Source organism: Oxyura jamaicensis, chromosome 14, assembly GCF_011077185.1.
Source record: "Oxyura jamaicensis isolate SHBP4307 breed ruddy duck chromosome 14, BPBGC_Ojam_1.0, whole genome shotgun sequence".
In the NCBI taxonomy this organism is placed as follows: Eukaryota; Metazoa; Chordata; class Aves; order Anseriformes; family Anatidae; genus Oxyura; species Oxyura jamaicensis.
Window position 1 is genome coordinate 5,210,517 of NC_048906.1, and position 17,522 is coordinate 5,228,038.

General features: G+C 45.1%; 1 protein-coding gene across 4 annotated transcripts in view; it reads left to right on the forward strand.

The window, feature by feature from the left end:
* Positions 1–17,522, forward strand: part of MAD1L1 (mitotic arrest deficient 1 like 1) — a 349,790-nt gene that overhangs the window by 172,960 nt on the left and 159,308 nt on the right. For all 4 annotated transcript variants that reach the window (XM_035339410.1, XM_035339411.1, XM_035339412.1 and 1 more), the window contains one exon: positions 14,819–14,907. In XM_035339410.1, coding sequence (XP_035195301.1) covers positions 14,819–14,907 — 89 coding nt within the window. The remainder of the gene's footprint in view (positions 1–14,818; positions 14,908–17,522) is intronic.

The following is a 17,522-nucleotide window of genomic DNA, read 5'->3' on the forward strand; positions in this document are numbered from 1 at the left end:
GATTTTTCTCTCCCTCTAACCCTTCAGTTATTTATTTTTCTTTATTCCAACTTTGAATGCCTTCCTGTTAGAAGGAAAAAGTACCTGTGCAGTCTTCTGAGGGATGGTACATACGAGTCACCAGTCTGCTCAGATGACTTAATTTTCCCCCACTTTTGTGAGCATTCTGCTTCTTTTCTTCTTTGCTGAAATAATGTTTTTGTTGCTGTGCCCTAAGCACACTTCTTTCCTGCAATTTTTGTGTATTTATGAGCACTTTTCTGACAATTTTATCAGTACTGGAAGTTTCCTTTATCAAGGGTAGTGTTCACATATCTTTACTTGCAGGATGTGCCAGGAGATGGCTCATAGCGTTTGCACTTATGGCTGCATGTTTTGTGGTCCCAGGATCTTGCTACTTATGGTATGGTAGTTTAATGCTCGTGGCATATTGCTGAGGGCTAGCTTCACTCACACCAAAGTATTAGTTACGGAAAATGCTTTCCTGATTATTTCATATTATTCTGTCTTTCCCTGATGGAGGGCAGCAGAAGATATTTCTTTCTAATTTTCATGTGCGTTTTTCTTCTCCCTACATAGAGAAGGCAAGATAGCTTGGCTCAAGCTTGCCACCCAGGCAACAGCTGTGATCCCTGATCTTACACATTCCTTCAGTCTGCTTCTGTAGCAGGAGGCATTCATGTCAAGATTTTTTTTTCCACCATTAATCCCTGAGGGAAGTGAGCCTGGTATTTAGAAAAGAGAAGTATCACCTGTATTTTCACTGCCCTGAGGTGCTCTGGGTATCTTTGGCTTTCATCTTCCAAAGACAGCTTGGTCCATGTGGGCTCTGAAATCTAGACTCCTTATTGGACCAAATTATATTTCATCCTCCTGCAGATTAAGAAGGATGGATATAAGAATCAGAAGAATTGTTTAGCAGGGTGGGAGGTAAAGAAGATTTGAAGTCCAAGGATATAGTCATCGCAAAATGAATGGCATAAAATGAGTGTCCTTACAGAACAAATAAAGACACCTTAAAATGACAATAATGAGTTCCTCTTGCCTTAAGCAAATGTGTTTGCTAACCCTCTGCAAAGAACAGGAAACCTTTATTTAAGGACAGCAGGTCAGGAATAGTTAAGGAGCCAAATCATGTGTTCAGTCCAATGAAACCGTAATGTTTGGGATTAACTTAAATGTCAGTGACTATCTACATTGATGTTTATCAGGAAAAGTAATGAAGACAGTAAGAAGGATACATGGAAGAAATCAGCTCACAGAACACTGTGCCTGCTGTAGTCTGGACCTGGCTGCTAACTGGAAAGCAACATGAAAAAGTTGCAGAGAATTTGGGAAAATCACAGTAGGCATCAATACATAAACTACAATAGATCCACACTGTTCATAAACCATTTGCATTACTACTGAAATACTTCACTTTCTAATGGTTGCATCAGACCTCCAGGCCATTATGAACTGTAACTTTTGATACTTAAAAGAAATACCTGGTGAGGGTCAAAATTCTGTTGTATTTTACTTTACAGATGGTAATGATACTAGGAAAGAAGTGAACTTTGGTATAGGAAGATCTGCCTTAGATAATTGGGCAATATAGCTAATTTAATTCTTGTATAAGAGTTATTAAACATAAAGCAAGAAATACAACAGACAAGACACAAGAATGACAAAAGTGGTGCTCATTAGTGGAAATGTTAATTCTCCATATTATCTACAGTAGGCTGGCAATTAAATGTGGGATTAGAGTACCAAGGCACGTTAGTTATAAATAGAAATGAAGCTCTGACAGAACATACATGGAACCAACAGGCTGGGAGGGAAAGGAAGATAACCAACCGGGGCAGGAGGCCTCCATCCATCAAAAATGTATTTGGTCATTTCCAAATTGATTTAGCAAGACAACAGCAAAACTCCTTAGCATTTGACAGATTTTCTGCTAGCACCTTATATGAGACTAGCAAGCCCAAGACGGATGAGTAGTGTGATGTTCAGCTGAGCAGCAGCCTGAACACAGCAGTAGTTTTTTAGTAAGGTAATTTTAGGGAAATACACAGTTCTTAAATCAGATTGAAAAACATGAATCTGGTTATAAAGAAACAGCAAAAAAGTTGATCTCGAATGAAATGATATAGTAACAGACAACTGGAAGAGGGCTCTTCAGGTCATAAAGTCCAGTCCTTTGGTAACTGAGGCAATAGCAGCATGTAGATTAGTTTGTAAATTTATCAAGCTTGTCTTGACAGTGCCTAGCTTGTTTGTCCCATTGCTATCACCGAAAGACTGCTCTGATAGCTAGAAATCTTCCAGTTCCAGCTGAAAATATATGTGCAGTTAATATCCTTTCTTTTTTTTTTGTGTTAATTTTCTCCTTAAACTCCAGTGACTGTTCTTGCTCCCTCATCTTTATGCTGTGACATATTTATAGAGAACAATTGTTCTCTCCCAGCATTTACCTAGGTTAAACAAATCAAGCTCTTCCAGTGTTCTCGTAGAACAGGCTCCTCGGGTTCGTCACGAATCCTGCAGCTTTCTTTAAATCTGCTCCCATTTTCCTTTGTTTTCTTTGAAGATCAGTAACCAGAGTGGTCACATCACTCCAGGTGATTTTTCAGCAGTATCTTGTGCTGGAGCATCTGCTACAGGAGCACCTAGTACGGGCGTGAACCTGCCTGTGCTGGATACAGCTCACCTCTTCCATCATGGAACCCCATTTTTTATTTCCACTGCCACACAGCAGTGATGGTTCCTGTTCGTTCCATGATTGATTAATCCACCCAGCTCTTTGTCCTTCTTTCTAGTTTCAGACTGATGGAGACCCAGTTTATAGGAGCGGTTCTTGCTGTTGGTTGCTGTTTGGGAGACTTGCCTGGTTATGTTTCAGTTCTGCTACTGTCCCGTCAGTCTTCACCTAGCTTGTTCCTTCAGACATCTTTATGTTCATCTGTGATAAAGCCCCAGAGCTTTGTGTTATCAGTAATTGTCAGCAGATTCATCTTTTTGGCCCGAGATGTTCAGCAAATGTTTTAAATATGTTTTCACAATCGATGTCTGAGTCCTCTTTTTGTCTGCCAGGTAGCTTGATTTCAGCAGAGCCATTTGTTCCTTCTTTGTTCTGTGTATACTTCTCAGTGTTAGTTTCACATTTTTCATTTTCTCTTGTGGTCCTTTCAGTTTAGAAACATGATTTGTTGGAAAGAGTAGAGTGAGTGTGCAAGTCATGGTTGTCCCGTTTCAACTCTTCTGCCTGAGCTTTGGCTCTCCAGGTGAGCAAAGCCTGGAACAGAGAGGTAGGAGTACTCGGAGCATCTCTTCTCCTCTCCTTTTCCTAGATGAGAGCTCGCTGTCAGCGCTTGTAAACAGGCACATTAAAATCAGTCCTTGCTGTTCCCCACAGTGTAGGAATACAGTGAGCTCTGGGGAGCAGAAACAGGATTTGTTGTCCTCAGTATTAGGAAATGATGAACGGCCGCGGTTAGTCTGCTGCATCTGCTGCACGTTCCACCTTGGAAAATTCACGTTCGGAACAAAGCTGTGGCAGTGTCAGAAACATCTGCTGCATGTGACTGCGGGCAAAGCAGGGAGAGCTGTGAACATGTTGGGGTCTTGGCAGATGAATGCCAACAACCTGCCTACAGACCAGAGAGGGGATCGGTACAGCACATTAGACTTTCACACGTTGATACCTAATTGTGATTTTAATTAGGTTAGAAGAGACTTAGTCAATTCTTGTGGTTTATCTCTGTTTTAAGAATCTAGCCAGCCACATAGGATCAAGTAGTACATCCCCTTCAAATTAAAAACAAATAAACTGTCTGTTTAAAAGTCCTGTTGCACAAATGAACCTGCTGTTGGATCCATTAACATTAAAGTTTTATGGAACCTGGCAGCACCGTTTGGTTTCAACAGGACTATTTTCGTTTTCTCATGGAAGATGGCAACAGCTGACACGGGTTAAAAGACTTTCACACGGCAGTGGAGGAAACGTAGCTGCCTGAAGTGTAGCAGTGCCGTACTGCTGCTCCTTCCCTGGGCTCCCCGTGGGAAAGGAACTTCTGGACCAGGGGAAAATAGCCTGACGCAAACCTGGATGGCAATTCTGGCTCCTCTGAGCTGCACAGACAGTGATCTGATTCTGATGGGACAAAATAATAATTTATCTCCATCTTGCTTGTGGCAGAGCAGGGAACTGGTTTCCTCCTGCTCTCCCAGTCCTGGGAAGTTGTACCTGCATCAGAACAGGGCCAGCCTGAGCGATCTGAGCTGAGAGATGCAGCTCTAGAGGCACAATTTATCCTCAGCAGGAGAGAGGATGTGCAGATCTCTAGCTACTGGATTTAGGGAAGCACTGAGGGCATGTTCAGTGGACGTGCCTGCAGATCAAAGATTGCTGGATGCTTTTCTTCTTGCCCAGGGCTGGCTTTGTCTGTACAAAGAGTGAGCTAAATCTTCAAAAAAAATGTGTTTCAAGCCTGTTCCAGTCCTTGCACTGACAGCCTAATCAGCTTGCTCCATTATTTGTTTTGCTTTCGATCTCCTTCTGCTTGAGTGCCATTAGAAGAGCTCGCTCCCAGTGTTTTTTGCCTTTTGCTGTTAAATGCTGGAGGTAGGTAGTGCTGGTGGCAGGCCGGGGTCTCTCTGAGCTGCTCTGTCAGGGCAACAGAGTCCTTCAGCAGGAGCTGTGAAACCTAATTTATCCGCAGAGACAAGAAGATCATAGAGCACAATTCTTCCTGTGACCTCTCGGTAAATAATGAATGGCAGAGCCCTGCCTTTTTGGAATCGCTTAATTGAGGCTGACAACTCTTTGTTGTACTACAGGATTTAGCTTGTCAGGAGAATTTTAACTTATTTATGAATATTTCATTAACCTCTAAAGACTGGCTGTAGAAAATCGAGCTCCTGCCAGGCCCTGTCCCGCTGATGGCGTACGCAGTGCTAATGTCACCCACGGCACTGCTATTACAGCTTCCCTTCCCCTCAGAGCTGAGCTTCGGAGCTTATTGTTGGTGGCAGCAGGAACATGTTCACCAAAGGTTAAAATGCCAGGTTTCTGTTCTGGCACCAGAGCTGAACGTGCGGTGTTTGAGAGGGAATTGACTTTTTGCTTTTTGTTCCCTGATTGCTTGCTGCCAACTGAGGCATAGTCCCAAGAGGCTAAAATGGGCAGAGCGATCTTGGCAAGCCCTATAACCTTTTGCTATTTTGCTCAAGGAGGGAGATTTCCCTCTTCACACCCATTAAAAACCCACCGCCTGCTGTGGCAGAAGGTCCACACTGGGTCATGGAGCTGGAAAACCATGAGTGCTCTTCCATCTCCTCGTCTTAGTGCGTTCTCCAGGAAGGGTTTGGGGAACCAGCCTCCTTCAAGCATCTGCCACTTCCTTGAGGACAGCTGGAGAGCTCTGTGGAGTGAGCTGCCGCTTTCCCATGGCACTGGCCATGTCCCCATCCCCGGGGATGCAGAAAACACCCCAGGCATGAAGCCTGGTGCCCCCCGCTCACCTTTCTCTGCAGGGATGTGCCAACAAGCCGTGCTCCTGCCTGCCGTGAGCTGCCAGGCGGGGACAGAGCCGTTCTTAAAAGCACCTTGACGTGGGCTGGGGTTGTTCCTGGGAGCTGGAACGAGAGGATTACGTTCGGTTTTTCAAGTCCAGCACTCAGTGAAGGCTCCTTTGTTCTCTTACAGTATTCAGCAGAGATTGATTCCACTGTATTTAGGTTAGGAGATGAAGGAACAAAAATGGATGTTAGATTCCTCTTTCCTTTCCTCTTTGATCTTCTTCCCAGGTGGTCGCTTGAAATGCATAGGTTCTTCTCTGACTGCTCATTATGTGATGATTTTTCAACAAGAAAAACTGATGGGGGGGAGGGAGAGGTGGGATTACAAGCTACCATTTCATGAGAATTTGTTGACTGAATGCTCCAGAAACTGCTCAAAGGTATATTTTGGGGAAACAAGCTGTATTCAGAGTTTGCACGGAGGAGGTACAACGTCTTTACAGGCTTATTTGGTGCTTTGCCACTGAATTACAGCAGCTGGAAGACTTGCTTCTAGCAAAAGTGCCTCCTTCTGTGGGAAAGAAGTGACTGGAGCAACGTTTGCCCCAAGAGCAACCAGCATCATTGCACCGGTACCATGGCTGCACGCAGAGAGGTTGCAGCACGTCGAGTGCCGAACCTTGACGGGTTCCCTAGGACTCATGCTGTGTTTTGCTCTTCTAACCAGGAGTAACGGGTAGGAGGTGTCAGCCGTTTAAGGCTAATTACTCTGGAGCTTCCTTCTCTCGGTGGACACCAGCTGTTTTGCTCTCCCCGGTGGGAGGAGCTTTTGGTAGTAATTAAAGGAAACAGTCAGCTGCAGGCTGGGGAACGTGGTGGAGCGAGGCTGATAGCGGCGGAGAGGCTCTGAGCTGAATGAGCTTGGAAATTAGGCGATCCTTCTTCAGAATGAGCCGTTAGAGCGAAGAGAGAGGGTTTTGAATGCGGAGCTGTCAAGGATTTTCTGCTGGTGCGCCGTGGCGGCGAGGTGTCGTGGTGACACCTGGGGAGGAGGGCTTGGGGGCTACAGCATGGCAGAGAGGGAGAGATTGCACGTTTGTTCTTCTGGAACAGCGAGTTGAAATCTGTAATTACACTTGAATAAACTCATGGGTTTAACCCAGCATCTCCGCTCCCTTTGCATGGTGGGTCTTTCACTCAGGATATTTGCTCCTCTTCCCCTCAAAGCATCCAGTTTCATTCATATTGATCGCTGAGCCAGCTTCCAGCCTCCTGAAATGTCTGCTAATGCTTATTTCCGAACTGCCACCTCTCTCAGGCATGGGGTTTCGCTTTTAGGTAGTCCTCTGTGGAGCCATGAGCTGGACTTGATGATCCCTGGGGGTTCCTTCTGGCCCAGGATATTCTGTGATTGTGTTTTGCACCCAAGTACAGGGAAGAGAAATAGAGCATAAAGTGGGGATTGAAGCTCAAGAAGACAAACCGTCAAAACTGTAGTGAGTTGGCACCCATGTGATGAGCCTGGGTGATGTGCTGTTGATGTGGAGCCCATGCAGGTGGCCAGGGCAGTTGCCTTCAGACGTGCTGCAGCAGCAGCCAGAGCCTTTTGTCCTGTTTGAAGGCCAGGCACCTCCCAGAGCTGGTGTGTGGCGGTGTCTGCACTGTGCGGGTGGGCAGGGCCCCCGGCGTTACGCTGCACACCCAGCTGAGATCCCACGGCTCAGCCCTTAGGGTTTTGCCGCAGGAGATTAAAAAGCAGGAGAAAAAATAAATATTCTCTCGATTTTTCTCTTGAAGTGCCCCAGACAGGAGTATTTGGAATGGATCAGTGGGTGAAGCACCTCCAATTAGACATTATTGCTCATCAACAATAACCCGATGCCCAGCACTTGTGGGGCTCCGCGGTTCTGCTGGGCCAGGGCCAAGGCAGGGTGCGGTGAAGAGCAAGGGGAGGTGGGTGGGCGCAGGGCTGGCAGCTCTGGGCTGTGCTGGGAGTTAAGCAGGGGCCAGGACCTAGCTAAAGGCAATTTGGGAAGGCAGCGGGGCATGAGAGCTCGGCTTGCTGCGTGGGCTGTGCTGGGGAAGCTGGGATTTGGGGGCACGATGTGGTGATGCTTCCTTCGCGCAGACAGCTGGGCGTGCAGCTCAGGCTCCTGACCGATGCTGGTCATACGTGAGCATGGGAAGTTTGGGACCACCGTGGCGTTGGCCTTATTTTGCATAACAGAAACCATTCCCTGTGGCACACCGTAACTGTGCAGTTACACACGGCAACCTTAGGGTAGCTCATTATTAACCGCGCGTCTGTGCATCCGTCCTCTGCAGCTGCTGCAGGCAGAGCCGTGTTCCTTTGCAGCAGGGCTCATTTTGGCTCGCTGAAGCTGCTTGGAGTTTCACCAAGTTGCGCTTGTGCAGCACAATGTGGAAGGGAGGTGTTTGAAGGAAAGCTGCGGGCTGCCTGCAGATTGGGAATCAGAGGGGAGAGAGGTGAAAGCTCGTTAGGGCTCCCTTGGGGTAGATGAATTAGTTAATGACTGTGCTGTGCTTTGAAAATGCAAATGCTGTGTCAGAGCTAAGTCTGATTATAATAATCAATCTTCCTTTTGAGAGGGTGCTGGAGATGGGGGGGTGGGGGAAGAGAGGGATGAGACTGGGCCTGAATTTTTAGATCCGAGCTTCTCCGCTGTCCTTAAGGAAACCTGCTGCTGCCGGAGCCATCGGCAGGGCTGCCGAGAGGCAAAGGTGGATTTGGAGGAACGGTCCTTGCAGGCGCTGGTGGCTCCTCGGCAGGCTCAAATTAATTTTGTAATTTGGTTGCTTATGATTGTCCTGGCTGGTAAGGGCAGCGTTGGTGCCTGCTCGTGTGTGCGAGCTACCCCTGCTAATAGCAAAGATAGAAACTGCCTCATAAGCAGCATCCTCAGGGGATGGCGAGAGAGGAGGGTGGCTGCTGCAGACGTCCAGCAGTGACAGACAGCTCCTTCTCCCTTGGCACTTTATTCGTTTGTAGCAAGCGTTCCCAGTAATTACGCCTCTTAATTTAGGAGAGTGAGTGGGAGAAAGGAATATAAATTTGTGTATTAACTTTAGAGATTGGAAATAGGGCAAGCGAACCTTCTCTCTGGGAGATTATATTTGGAAATGAAATGGAATGACATTCAGTATAAACTTGAAAAATTGCTCTCTTTTTACTGCAACAGGAGGAGAAAAAACACAATCCAGACTGTATTGGAGAGCAGCAGAAGTCAGCATATGTCCATTTCCCAGTTTGTGTGTATCTACAATGATATATATGCATGAGGACGTTTTTAAGAAACTGTTTGCTGGAAGCTTGCTGCTAGCCCCGTCTCCTCAGTGATAAAAGCACGCCAGGTTTGTTACAGATTGGGTCACCCATAGAGAGTGGCAGCTCTCAGCTAGCCAGCCTTTGTTTAAAGAGGAAAAGATATATTTATTATTTTGGTTCAACCAAGCGGGAAATGGGTGGTTCTAAAATACTTTTTATTGAATATCTGATTTTCTTCAGTTTTATTGCTTTTGTTCTACGGTAGCATCAAGGATTCATTTGCCTAAGAAAACGCACCAACTAATCCCGGGCTGCTTAGCCTGTTTCTAAATGACAAGCAGTATTTTACTTTGCAAGTGTTGTCCTATTTCTTTGAAGAAGAGTTAGGTTACAGGAGAAAAAGGCGCATTTCGTTAAGAAATCTGGCGAGGCTTCGTTCTCCCCACATGTGCTTCTCCGCAGGTGTTATAAGGGAGCAGCCCTTCAGCAGGCGGTGCGCTGGGTGCAGGGAAGAGGTGGGACTGCTTTTGCTGAGCAGAATGATCAATGGAAGTGCTCAGCATGCCATTTTACTACCTTGTAGTATTGCTGGACACTGAAATTAAGCTCAGTGGTGTTTATGTATGTTGGATTTCTGTCCTGACACCGTTATTTGTAGGTTTGTAGACATCAGGAGGTCACCAAGCTTGTCATACTTGCTTGTGGGAAGAGAGGTAAACAAGATCCTTAGTCACTGCTGCATCCTTTGGAGAGATGCACAAATAGCATCGCTGGAGTTACTGGCATATCGAGCACCAGGGGAAAGGTAGTGTGCCTGTTTTCAAACCTCAGCATTACGGGGTCACACTCAGGGTCCTATTTCTCTGTTCTGGTCTATTTTAGCACACGCTCTTCCCAGATCTGCTTGGTTTTCGTACGCTTAAATATTTATGTATTTAAATAGCTTCGTAAATTGTGTTGAGACTTGTAGTCAAACACAACCTCTCCATTCACCTTTCCATGGTGGCTCCATGCAATTCTGTTCCTATTTATCTCCGCTTTTTAAAATCAGCTCTTTTGCTGAGGAAGGCCTTTCAAAGGACGTTGCATCAGCCCATTGTTAACTAAACCTTTAGACATTTATAATAGATTCAGCATTTCCTGCTTTTTGCAGTTCCAAGACGGCTGAATGATGTGCAGACACACTTCATCAGGATAAGATTGCTGTATCAGCCCCTCACTAAAACTCGCTCGTTATTCAAGTAATAGCTATATGTTTCCAGCGTGTGTTCTACGAAATACGTGTACACGATGTGGAAAAAAGAACCGGCCCTTTTCACAGCATGCAAAGTTGAAGTACTTTAGACTGAGACTTTTTTGAATCTCACTACCTAAAATGAGGCACCTGGACAGAGCGCTGGTCGTTATTTTGCGTGGTGTGGTCCAATTTTTACAAGTCTGGAAATGCGGTTTACAAGGGTGACTGGTTTAATTTAGAAAGTTAAGTCTGTAATAAATCCCGTTTTGAAGATGGGTGTAGAGAGTGGGTGAGCAGGATGCTTTGGAAACGCTTGTCTTCAGGAACTGCTGGAATCAAGGGGGAAGAACAGTGGGTCTGTGGCGCTGCGGAGACACAGGGTACGTGCTTAGGAGGGGACAGGTAGGGGTCAGAAATGACAAATGCCAGAAATACACCAAGAAAATCTGATGTCTAAAATAAGGCTCTGTTTCTTCTAGCTGTCAGGAGATGAATTTATAATTTTATATTTCTCCTGTCATCTCAAAGGTCTTTAAATAATTCGTACAGGAGAGAAAACGAGAGAGGAACACATTTTTTACGCTGCTGTGGGTGTTTGCTATGTCATTAACACTTGGAGGAGAACCACCATCTTGAAATCCTGTCCAGGCAGGTTTCAAAGTAAGGCTGAGAGAAGAAAGATATTTCATTTAATTAAACACTAGGTGAAAATCCACGTTCTTCTTTCCTCTCCTTCTTGGGTTGTAAATAGTAATGACAGTGTTTGCTTGGGAAAAAGTATTTGCATTTCACCTTTTGGACTGTTTGTGCACGTGGTCACTCCGAAATTATTCAATATGCTACATGTGCCCTGATCATTTTTGATTGGCAGCAATGAAGCTGAACTGAAATCCATGTTTATGAAGTGAAAGAGTAGAAGAGGTTCTGGATTAATGGGATCAATTCAGGTTGAGAGCAAGAGGCTCCAGTGTATTCTGAAAAGAGAACATTGCATAGTCAAAATGTTAAGTACCTGTTTATGTGTTTTATTCACGAGTCATGGGCTCTGACACTACTCATTATTCTGCCCTTTCCAGTGTCATAAAAACCTTGGATGACTTTAAAAAATAAAAAAAAAAAGGTTGGGGAAAGCTTGGCTTCTTTTCAAGCTGCTCATACATTCTGAATAGTGGGGCTGTCACTGGGGGGCTGATCATGGAAGATGTTAACCCTGAGGCTCCTGCAAGAGTTGTGGGTCCCTCTTGTGCAGTTTTCAGAATAAGAGTTTTAGGGGACAACATGTTCTCCCTCTGCTCTCCATGCTGGTTAAAAGAGCCAGATCAATATAAAAGGGAGCAGGAGGATCGGAGCCCGACCTAGGTTGTTTGGTACTGAATGGGGGAACAGAGCATCGGGCGGTAATTTAAGCAGCCTCTTTCTCTACTGGGTGATGGATTCTACTGGCTTAATGTGTTCAAAATAATAAAAGTTTAGCTCAGCCAGCTACGTAAAATTGTTGATAAAAACTGGAAGAGTGTAGACAGGGATGTTGAGTTAGCCCAAAAAGCGGAAAATGCCCGCTGAAGGCAGTAGCTGGTAAACAAGTGAGACTGGGACTGGAAATTAATTGAGCAAAAGGAATGTGTTGGGAATTAGGCAGAAAAAATAAGAAACTGTTCCATTCTGTATCTTTTCTTGAGGCCATTTTTTGCCACAGATACCAAGAGGATAAGTGAACAGAGAGGGACAAACTTTGCCACCGCTGTGTGATTTCATGTTTATTGCCCGGTCCGAAGAGCTGTCCTGGGAGCCTGTGTCGTAGGGAATGGTCTTAGTAACTTCCCCACCTCTTAGATTTGCACAAAGTGCTGAAAATCGTGCAGAGTATGGGTTTGTACTTCTCTGGTACTGCCTTCCTGTTGCTTATTTTCCTTGTTCAGTTCTGCTGCTTTTTTTTCCGCTTGCTTTCTGTCTTGACCACATCACGGGCAGCACTGGAAATGTCCTGCCGGAGGAGGTGGCAGTGGCTCACACAGCACCAGGCTGGGGCAAGTGTGTCGGGTCTGCCCAGAGGCTGGTGGGAACATGCCCTGCTTGTGCTGTTCCGTAGGTGAAACTGCAAGCAAGAATCAGGTTTTAGTAAGGGATTCCTTGTTTTTTGCCCTTTTTGCTGTTTTCTTCATTCTTATTCTGTGAGGACCTTTTTGCTTGCACTGTGCTGCCCTCAGAAAAGCAGAATTGGATCCCAACAATAAGCTGCTTCAACTTATCTCAGTTAACATTCTTTTTGCCCTGAAAAAGGCATAAATAACATTTTTAATATCCTCTGTGAGATTGACAGGCAGGAATGTTTTCATTGCTGAAACCCTAATAATTAAAAGAAGCAAGCAACATTTTTTTCAATGAAATATTTAATACCTTAACTGTTTTACTTTCTTTGTTTTTCATAAAAGGTTAATGAGATTTTAATGGCAATAATTTGCTATGGCGTGACGTTGTGCCTTGGCCTGAACTTGAAACTCTCCGGTAGTTTTAGTCACAGTTCAGGGAAGCAGGTCTGTGTCCATGCTGAACCATCCGAGCCAGTTTGTTCCATGAAGTTCACAGCGTGCCCTCCTCTCTCTTCTCACCTCAGGGACATCAGATTTCCAGTCCAGGTAGTTATGGCACACGAAAATTGGGAAGACACAGAAATGGCTTAATATGCCATTACAGACCCTGTTCCCTTCCCTCCTCGTTCTCTTGAACTGCTTGTTCTTAGAAACCCAGCAGAATCTCATCATGCCACTACTGGCACTAATTTGTCACTGCTGGATCTCAAGCAAGACGTGCTCTGATGCTTGTCACTGCAGCACTCACTTCAACATCTGTGCGTTCAGTCTCCCATCTCCTTTTCCCATTGCACACTCCGTTTTTCCCTTTCTCTGACACCCCAGATCGCAGCAGCACATTACTGGCCCCATCCCCTCCATTCCCCGCTCTCTCCCGGGAAGGCAGCAGTGATTTATCTGCCCACGTCGGAGCGCAGGTGGTGGTTGGGCTCCAGGCTGAGCCCGCTTAGCCTGTGATAAATGGCATATTTACCAGCCCGTCCATCCTCAAATGCTGTCCACACGCAGTCCAGAAAGCAGCAGAGAACTCGAACAGCAAACACATCCAGCCTTCAGCAGATGTGGGAACCAAGAGATAAGATGAGTGTTTTCCTACTAGAAGTAGGTTGGAAATGAAGCATGCTCCTCATCCTGGTACCTTTTATTCACACTTCTGGAATTATCTGGAGCGCTTGCGTTGTCCCCAGCCATCTGTGATGGGCTGAGCTGGGAGAGATAAGCTCAGTAATCAGAAAATTGAGGGAAGCGTTTCTGGCTGTGATAATCTTATCAGGCAGTTAATATACATTAACATTTGTACAGCCTGATGATGCAGGTGGGCCTTTGCTTATTTTTTTTCTTCCTGGTTGCCTTTTGACAAGCAGAGGGAGAATGCAGGGCTTTGGGGTGCCAGCGAGAAATTTGGCTAAAACCTTTTCTCTACCCTCTCTCTTCGCTCTCCTGTCAGAAAGAGGAGGAGAATAACGCAACCCTCCCTTTGCTGTCATTTCCTGCTAACAGTGCTGCCATGTTCTGTCTGTCTTTTCTGGTAAACATGGAAGGGCAAAGAGGCAATATGTCAAAATCTCAGTTCTGGCTCAGCACCATGCCTGCACGTGTCAATATGCTTCTCTTCCCTGTCAAACAGGAATTTCTCTCTGCCTTTGCGCAAAGTTTCCCTTTCCGATGGGATTTTTCTCAACCAATCAGTGTTGAAAGGAAGGATATATTGATGGATTATTTCTCTGATACTGAGCTGTCTGTGGTCATAAGTTTTGCATCTGTAATTAGGGCTGGATTGTCCGTAGATTTATTAGAGGAGTTAGTCATCAGCTGCGAGAGGCAGATGACAAGGAAGTCCAAAACCTGAACGATGAGTGAGAAAGAGGTCTAAGCTGGGAGAAGGTGCTGGAATAGAAGTTCCATATACACTAGGTAATTTCTCTGCTTATCATTCATAATAAATTGCTTTCTGAGAGGTTTAGAAACAAGTAGCATATGTTGTTTATTCATCTGTGCATTGTCTTGATAGCTGAATTAGGGGTACAGGTTTCCATAAGCCAGGGGACCTGAGATTGGTTGAGTCTGGGTAAGAAGTTTTCATGTCTATTGAGTTTTGGAATATTTTCGTGCGAGTTCCTTCCCAAACAAGGCCAGAGGCAGAAAGTATTACTGTTTATCGTTTCTGCGTTCCACCAGATCTACCTGAGCAGCTTGAGCTACAAATGTATATTGGAAAGTGCTGGAAATATTCCCCAGTGCTTTTGATTCCATGTGTGTGTGTCAGAGTCGTCCTGGACAAGACAGCATAATCCTGTGGTTCCTTTTTTATGGGAGGAATTGATGCTAAATGAGGTTGAACTGTCAATACTTAATCTCAGGTACCAGAGAGCTCCTAATACCACACAAATAATTCTCTGCATCTAATTATCCGTGAGAGATGGGTTGGGGAAATCTCCAAAGAAGAAACAGAAGCTTTGCTTAGAAAACAAACAACATTTTGTGTCTCATCTACTTTGGAGAAAATGTTGAGGAAGGCAAAAGGGAGCGCAGAGGGAAGCAGGATTAGCTGAGGTTTTGGCATTCAACACGTGAAGTTGTGCTACAAGTCGGTATCTGACCTGTGCAAGGTGTCACGATTCCTTCCTCTAGCAAAGGAATGCTGTTCTCATGTCTCTGGTCCCCTCCCTTAGCACTGGAGGAACTCATGCCTTTTCTCTTCTGCAGCTGGAGGTGGAGATGAAGGCCCTGAAGTCTCAAGAGTGCACAGCTGAACAAAGTACTTCCATCACCAAGGAGGAGATTGACTCACTCAGGTAGGCAAAGCTAGGGGAAAGCTGGGAAGATTTTACTGTTTTCAGTGGAACTAATGATGAGAAGTTCTAGCTGTTCTCCCTGTCTGCTGTGGTTATTGCCATTATGGTGGAGCACCAGATACAGGATGTCGTCATGCTGCAGTGCATTGAAAAGTATATGCGTATGGACTGCCTGTATGCATAGGCTGCCTGCTGTTCAGGGAACAGCAAGGTAACATTGCTCAGAACGTGTTTTCCTTGTATTTCTGAAGTAGTATTTCTCCTCCTAAGCACACTTTTTACTTTCCGTATAGCTTTTATGGACATAAGAAATCCGTGAAGCATTAACAGAAAGCCTCAGCCCCGATCTTTCCTGCATTTAGATACTTCATAAGCTTTTTTTTTCTTTTAGGAGTCTGCAGACTCTTTTCTTTTAATCTATCTGGGGTCTCCTGCACTCAGGTAATTCTTAAGACTGGTTCCTGCATCACTATTCCCCCTATTGAATTCCTTCCCTGTGGAAACAGCATTGCTGTTTGTTTATTTTGACTGAATCTGGACTGTAAATATAGGATCTGTTGGCGTGTGTGTGAAGAGGTTTAGAATCGAGCTTTTGTAATACTGATGTGCGTGTAGCACCGGAGATAAAAAGAGGGACGTTTCCCCTAGTGCATTGCTGCAGATGGCAGAGGGGAACCTGTTGTGATTCAGTGAAAGAGAAGTTACAAAACGGCGTTTCAGCAGAGGATACGTGAGCATTTACAAAAGCTACGGTGAAGCTAGACAACCTTTCCATGTATTTATTAAAGCATTTACAGCTTCCATTCCAAAGCAGGTGACACAATAAATACTGAGCACGGAAAAGTTCATCTGTTTCTGAATGTTTAATAAAGTTCCTTTTATTTAAGCTGAGCAAATCAGATCTTGACAGGCTGAGTTTTTTATTCTTGGCTGATGTAAGACTTTGGCTGGAGTTTCTCTTCTTAATTCTTTTATATTTTCAGCTCCATCACTATAAAGTGTTACTGCCTCTTAGGACTGAAAGCTAGATTTTGCAGCAAGTGGAATCTTGCAAAAAGCAGAAATTACTGGCCCGTGTGTTATGACTTTGCTCTTGTGCCTTGCCTCTGGAGCTTGTTTTACGTCTTTGAAAGCCCAATTCCATAGCAGAGGGAAGGTGTTTGAAAATAACACATGTTCAGCTAAGCTATTCCAATAAGTTTTAGGGCTATAAACCTAATCATAGGGACTCACTCCTGGAATATAGTTCCCTCAGGGTGGTGTAATAGTTCTGAAGACCCAAGGCATACATCTCTCTTTTTTTATTCTATTGTGTGTTTGAGTGCTGGTAGAGGATAATATGCTATGGCTTCCCTTTTTTGGGGAGGTTAAACCTGGCTCCATCTGCGTTTGCTTATTGTGGATGTTTGACCTGAGCTCATTCAGGCTTTTCCTCTGCCGAGGTGCAGCAGACCCTCTGAAACCTGCTGTTTATACTGCTGCAGGAGTGTTCGGCACCTCCTCAGCACCACTAAACCCGTCACTCCTGATTAATATTATGCCTCTCTATCAGTAAAGCCAGCATCCTGTTTGCTGTCTTCTGGGAGCTGAAGGTTTTCAGAACATTTCTGCAGCAGCTCCGAGGTCTCTCCCTCCCCGGGCTGGTTTGGGCTGCAGCACCCTTTCATGCAGGGCGACGTTCAGTCTCTATTTCCACCTCCGAGACACATCAGTCAGTGTTTATCACCACTGAGCAGCATTTGCCATCTATTACTGAGTAGCTTCAGGGACAGAGTATGTGGGGGGAAACTGCTGGGTTGCCACATCGTCTGGGGTCACTGCATATTGCAGGAGGCTCTTGGCAGTGGGGTAGAGATGTCTGACTTTGTCCTGAGTTAAAATCTGTTTCCCAGGCAAGGGCAAGAAGAACTGACAAGTACCTGCTTGTTACGGTGTGGTGGTGTTAGGTACTGCTTATGGTAGCCCTAAAGCCCTCTAGATAATGTTTCTCTCTGTCTTTTTGTTTTAGAAGAATTTCTTTGATACTAATCTCATCTCTCTCCTCCTTCATGAAATTGTGTCAAAGCCTCCACACAAAGTATGACAGAAACGCAAGCCTGCTCCTCGTAAAGCTGTTAATGGTGTGGAGCTGTACTCCAGTCCTGAGCCGCACACTGAAGGCTGTTTAATCAAAGAGGCTGAGCTTCTGGAATCGTTTCACAGTGATATTTTGTCTTTCCTTTCCAATTTCAGTACTGCATGCCCCAGGGGCCGTGGGTGCACAGAAACCACAGTTCCCGGATCTAATTCCGGGCTGTTTTTTTTCTGTTGCTTTTTACTGAACCACTTTTAGTTGTTACGGTAGACTGGCTGATTTAAATACTTGTCCCAAGCCTTGATGCTAGTCATTTAGCTACAAAGCTGCTCTAAAAGCGTGCATTTGTTTGTTTTTAATCACCCTTGTCACTGCTCAGCTCTTGGTTTCTAGCAGTAAATGACTGAAAAAGTGTTCTCTTTTAGCTGGAGCTGTCTTTGCTCAGAGGCTAGTAAGCCAGCTCTTCCTCATTTTCCATGTGTTGGTTACTCTGGCTGCTTCAGGCCTCTTTTCAAACTCTCAAACACAGCATTCAATAGCA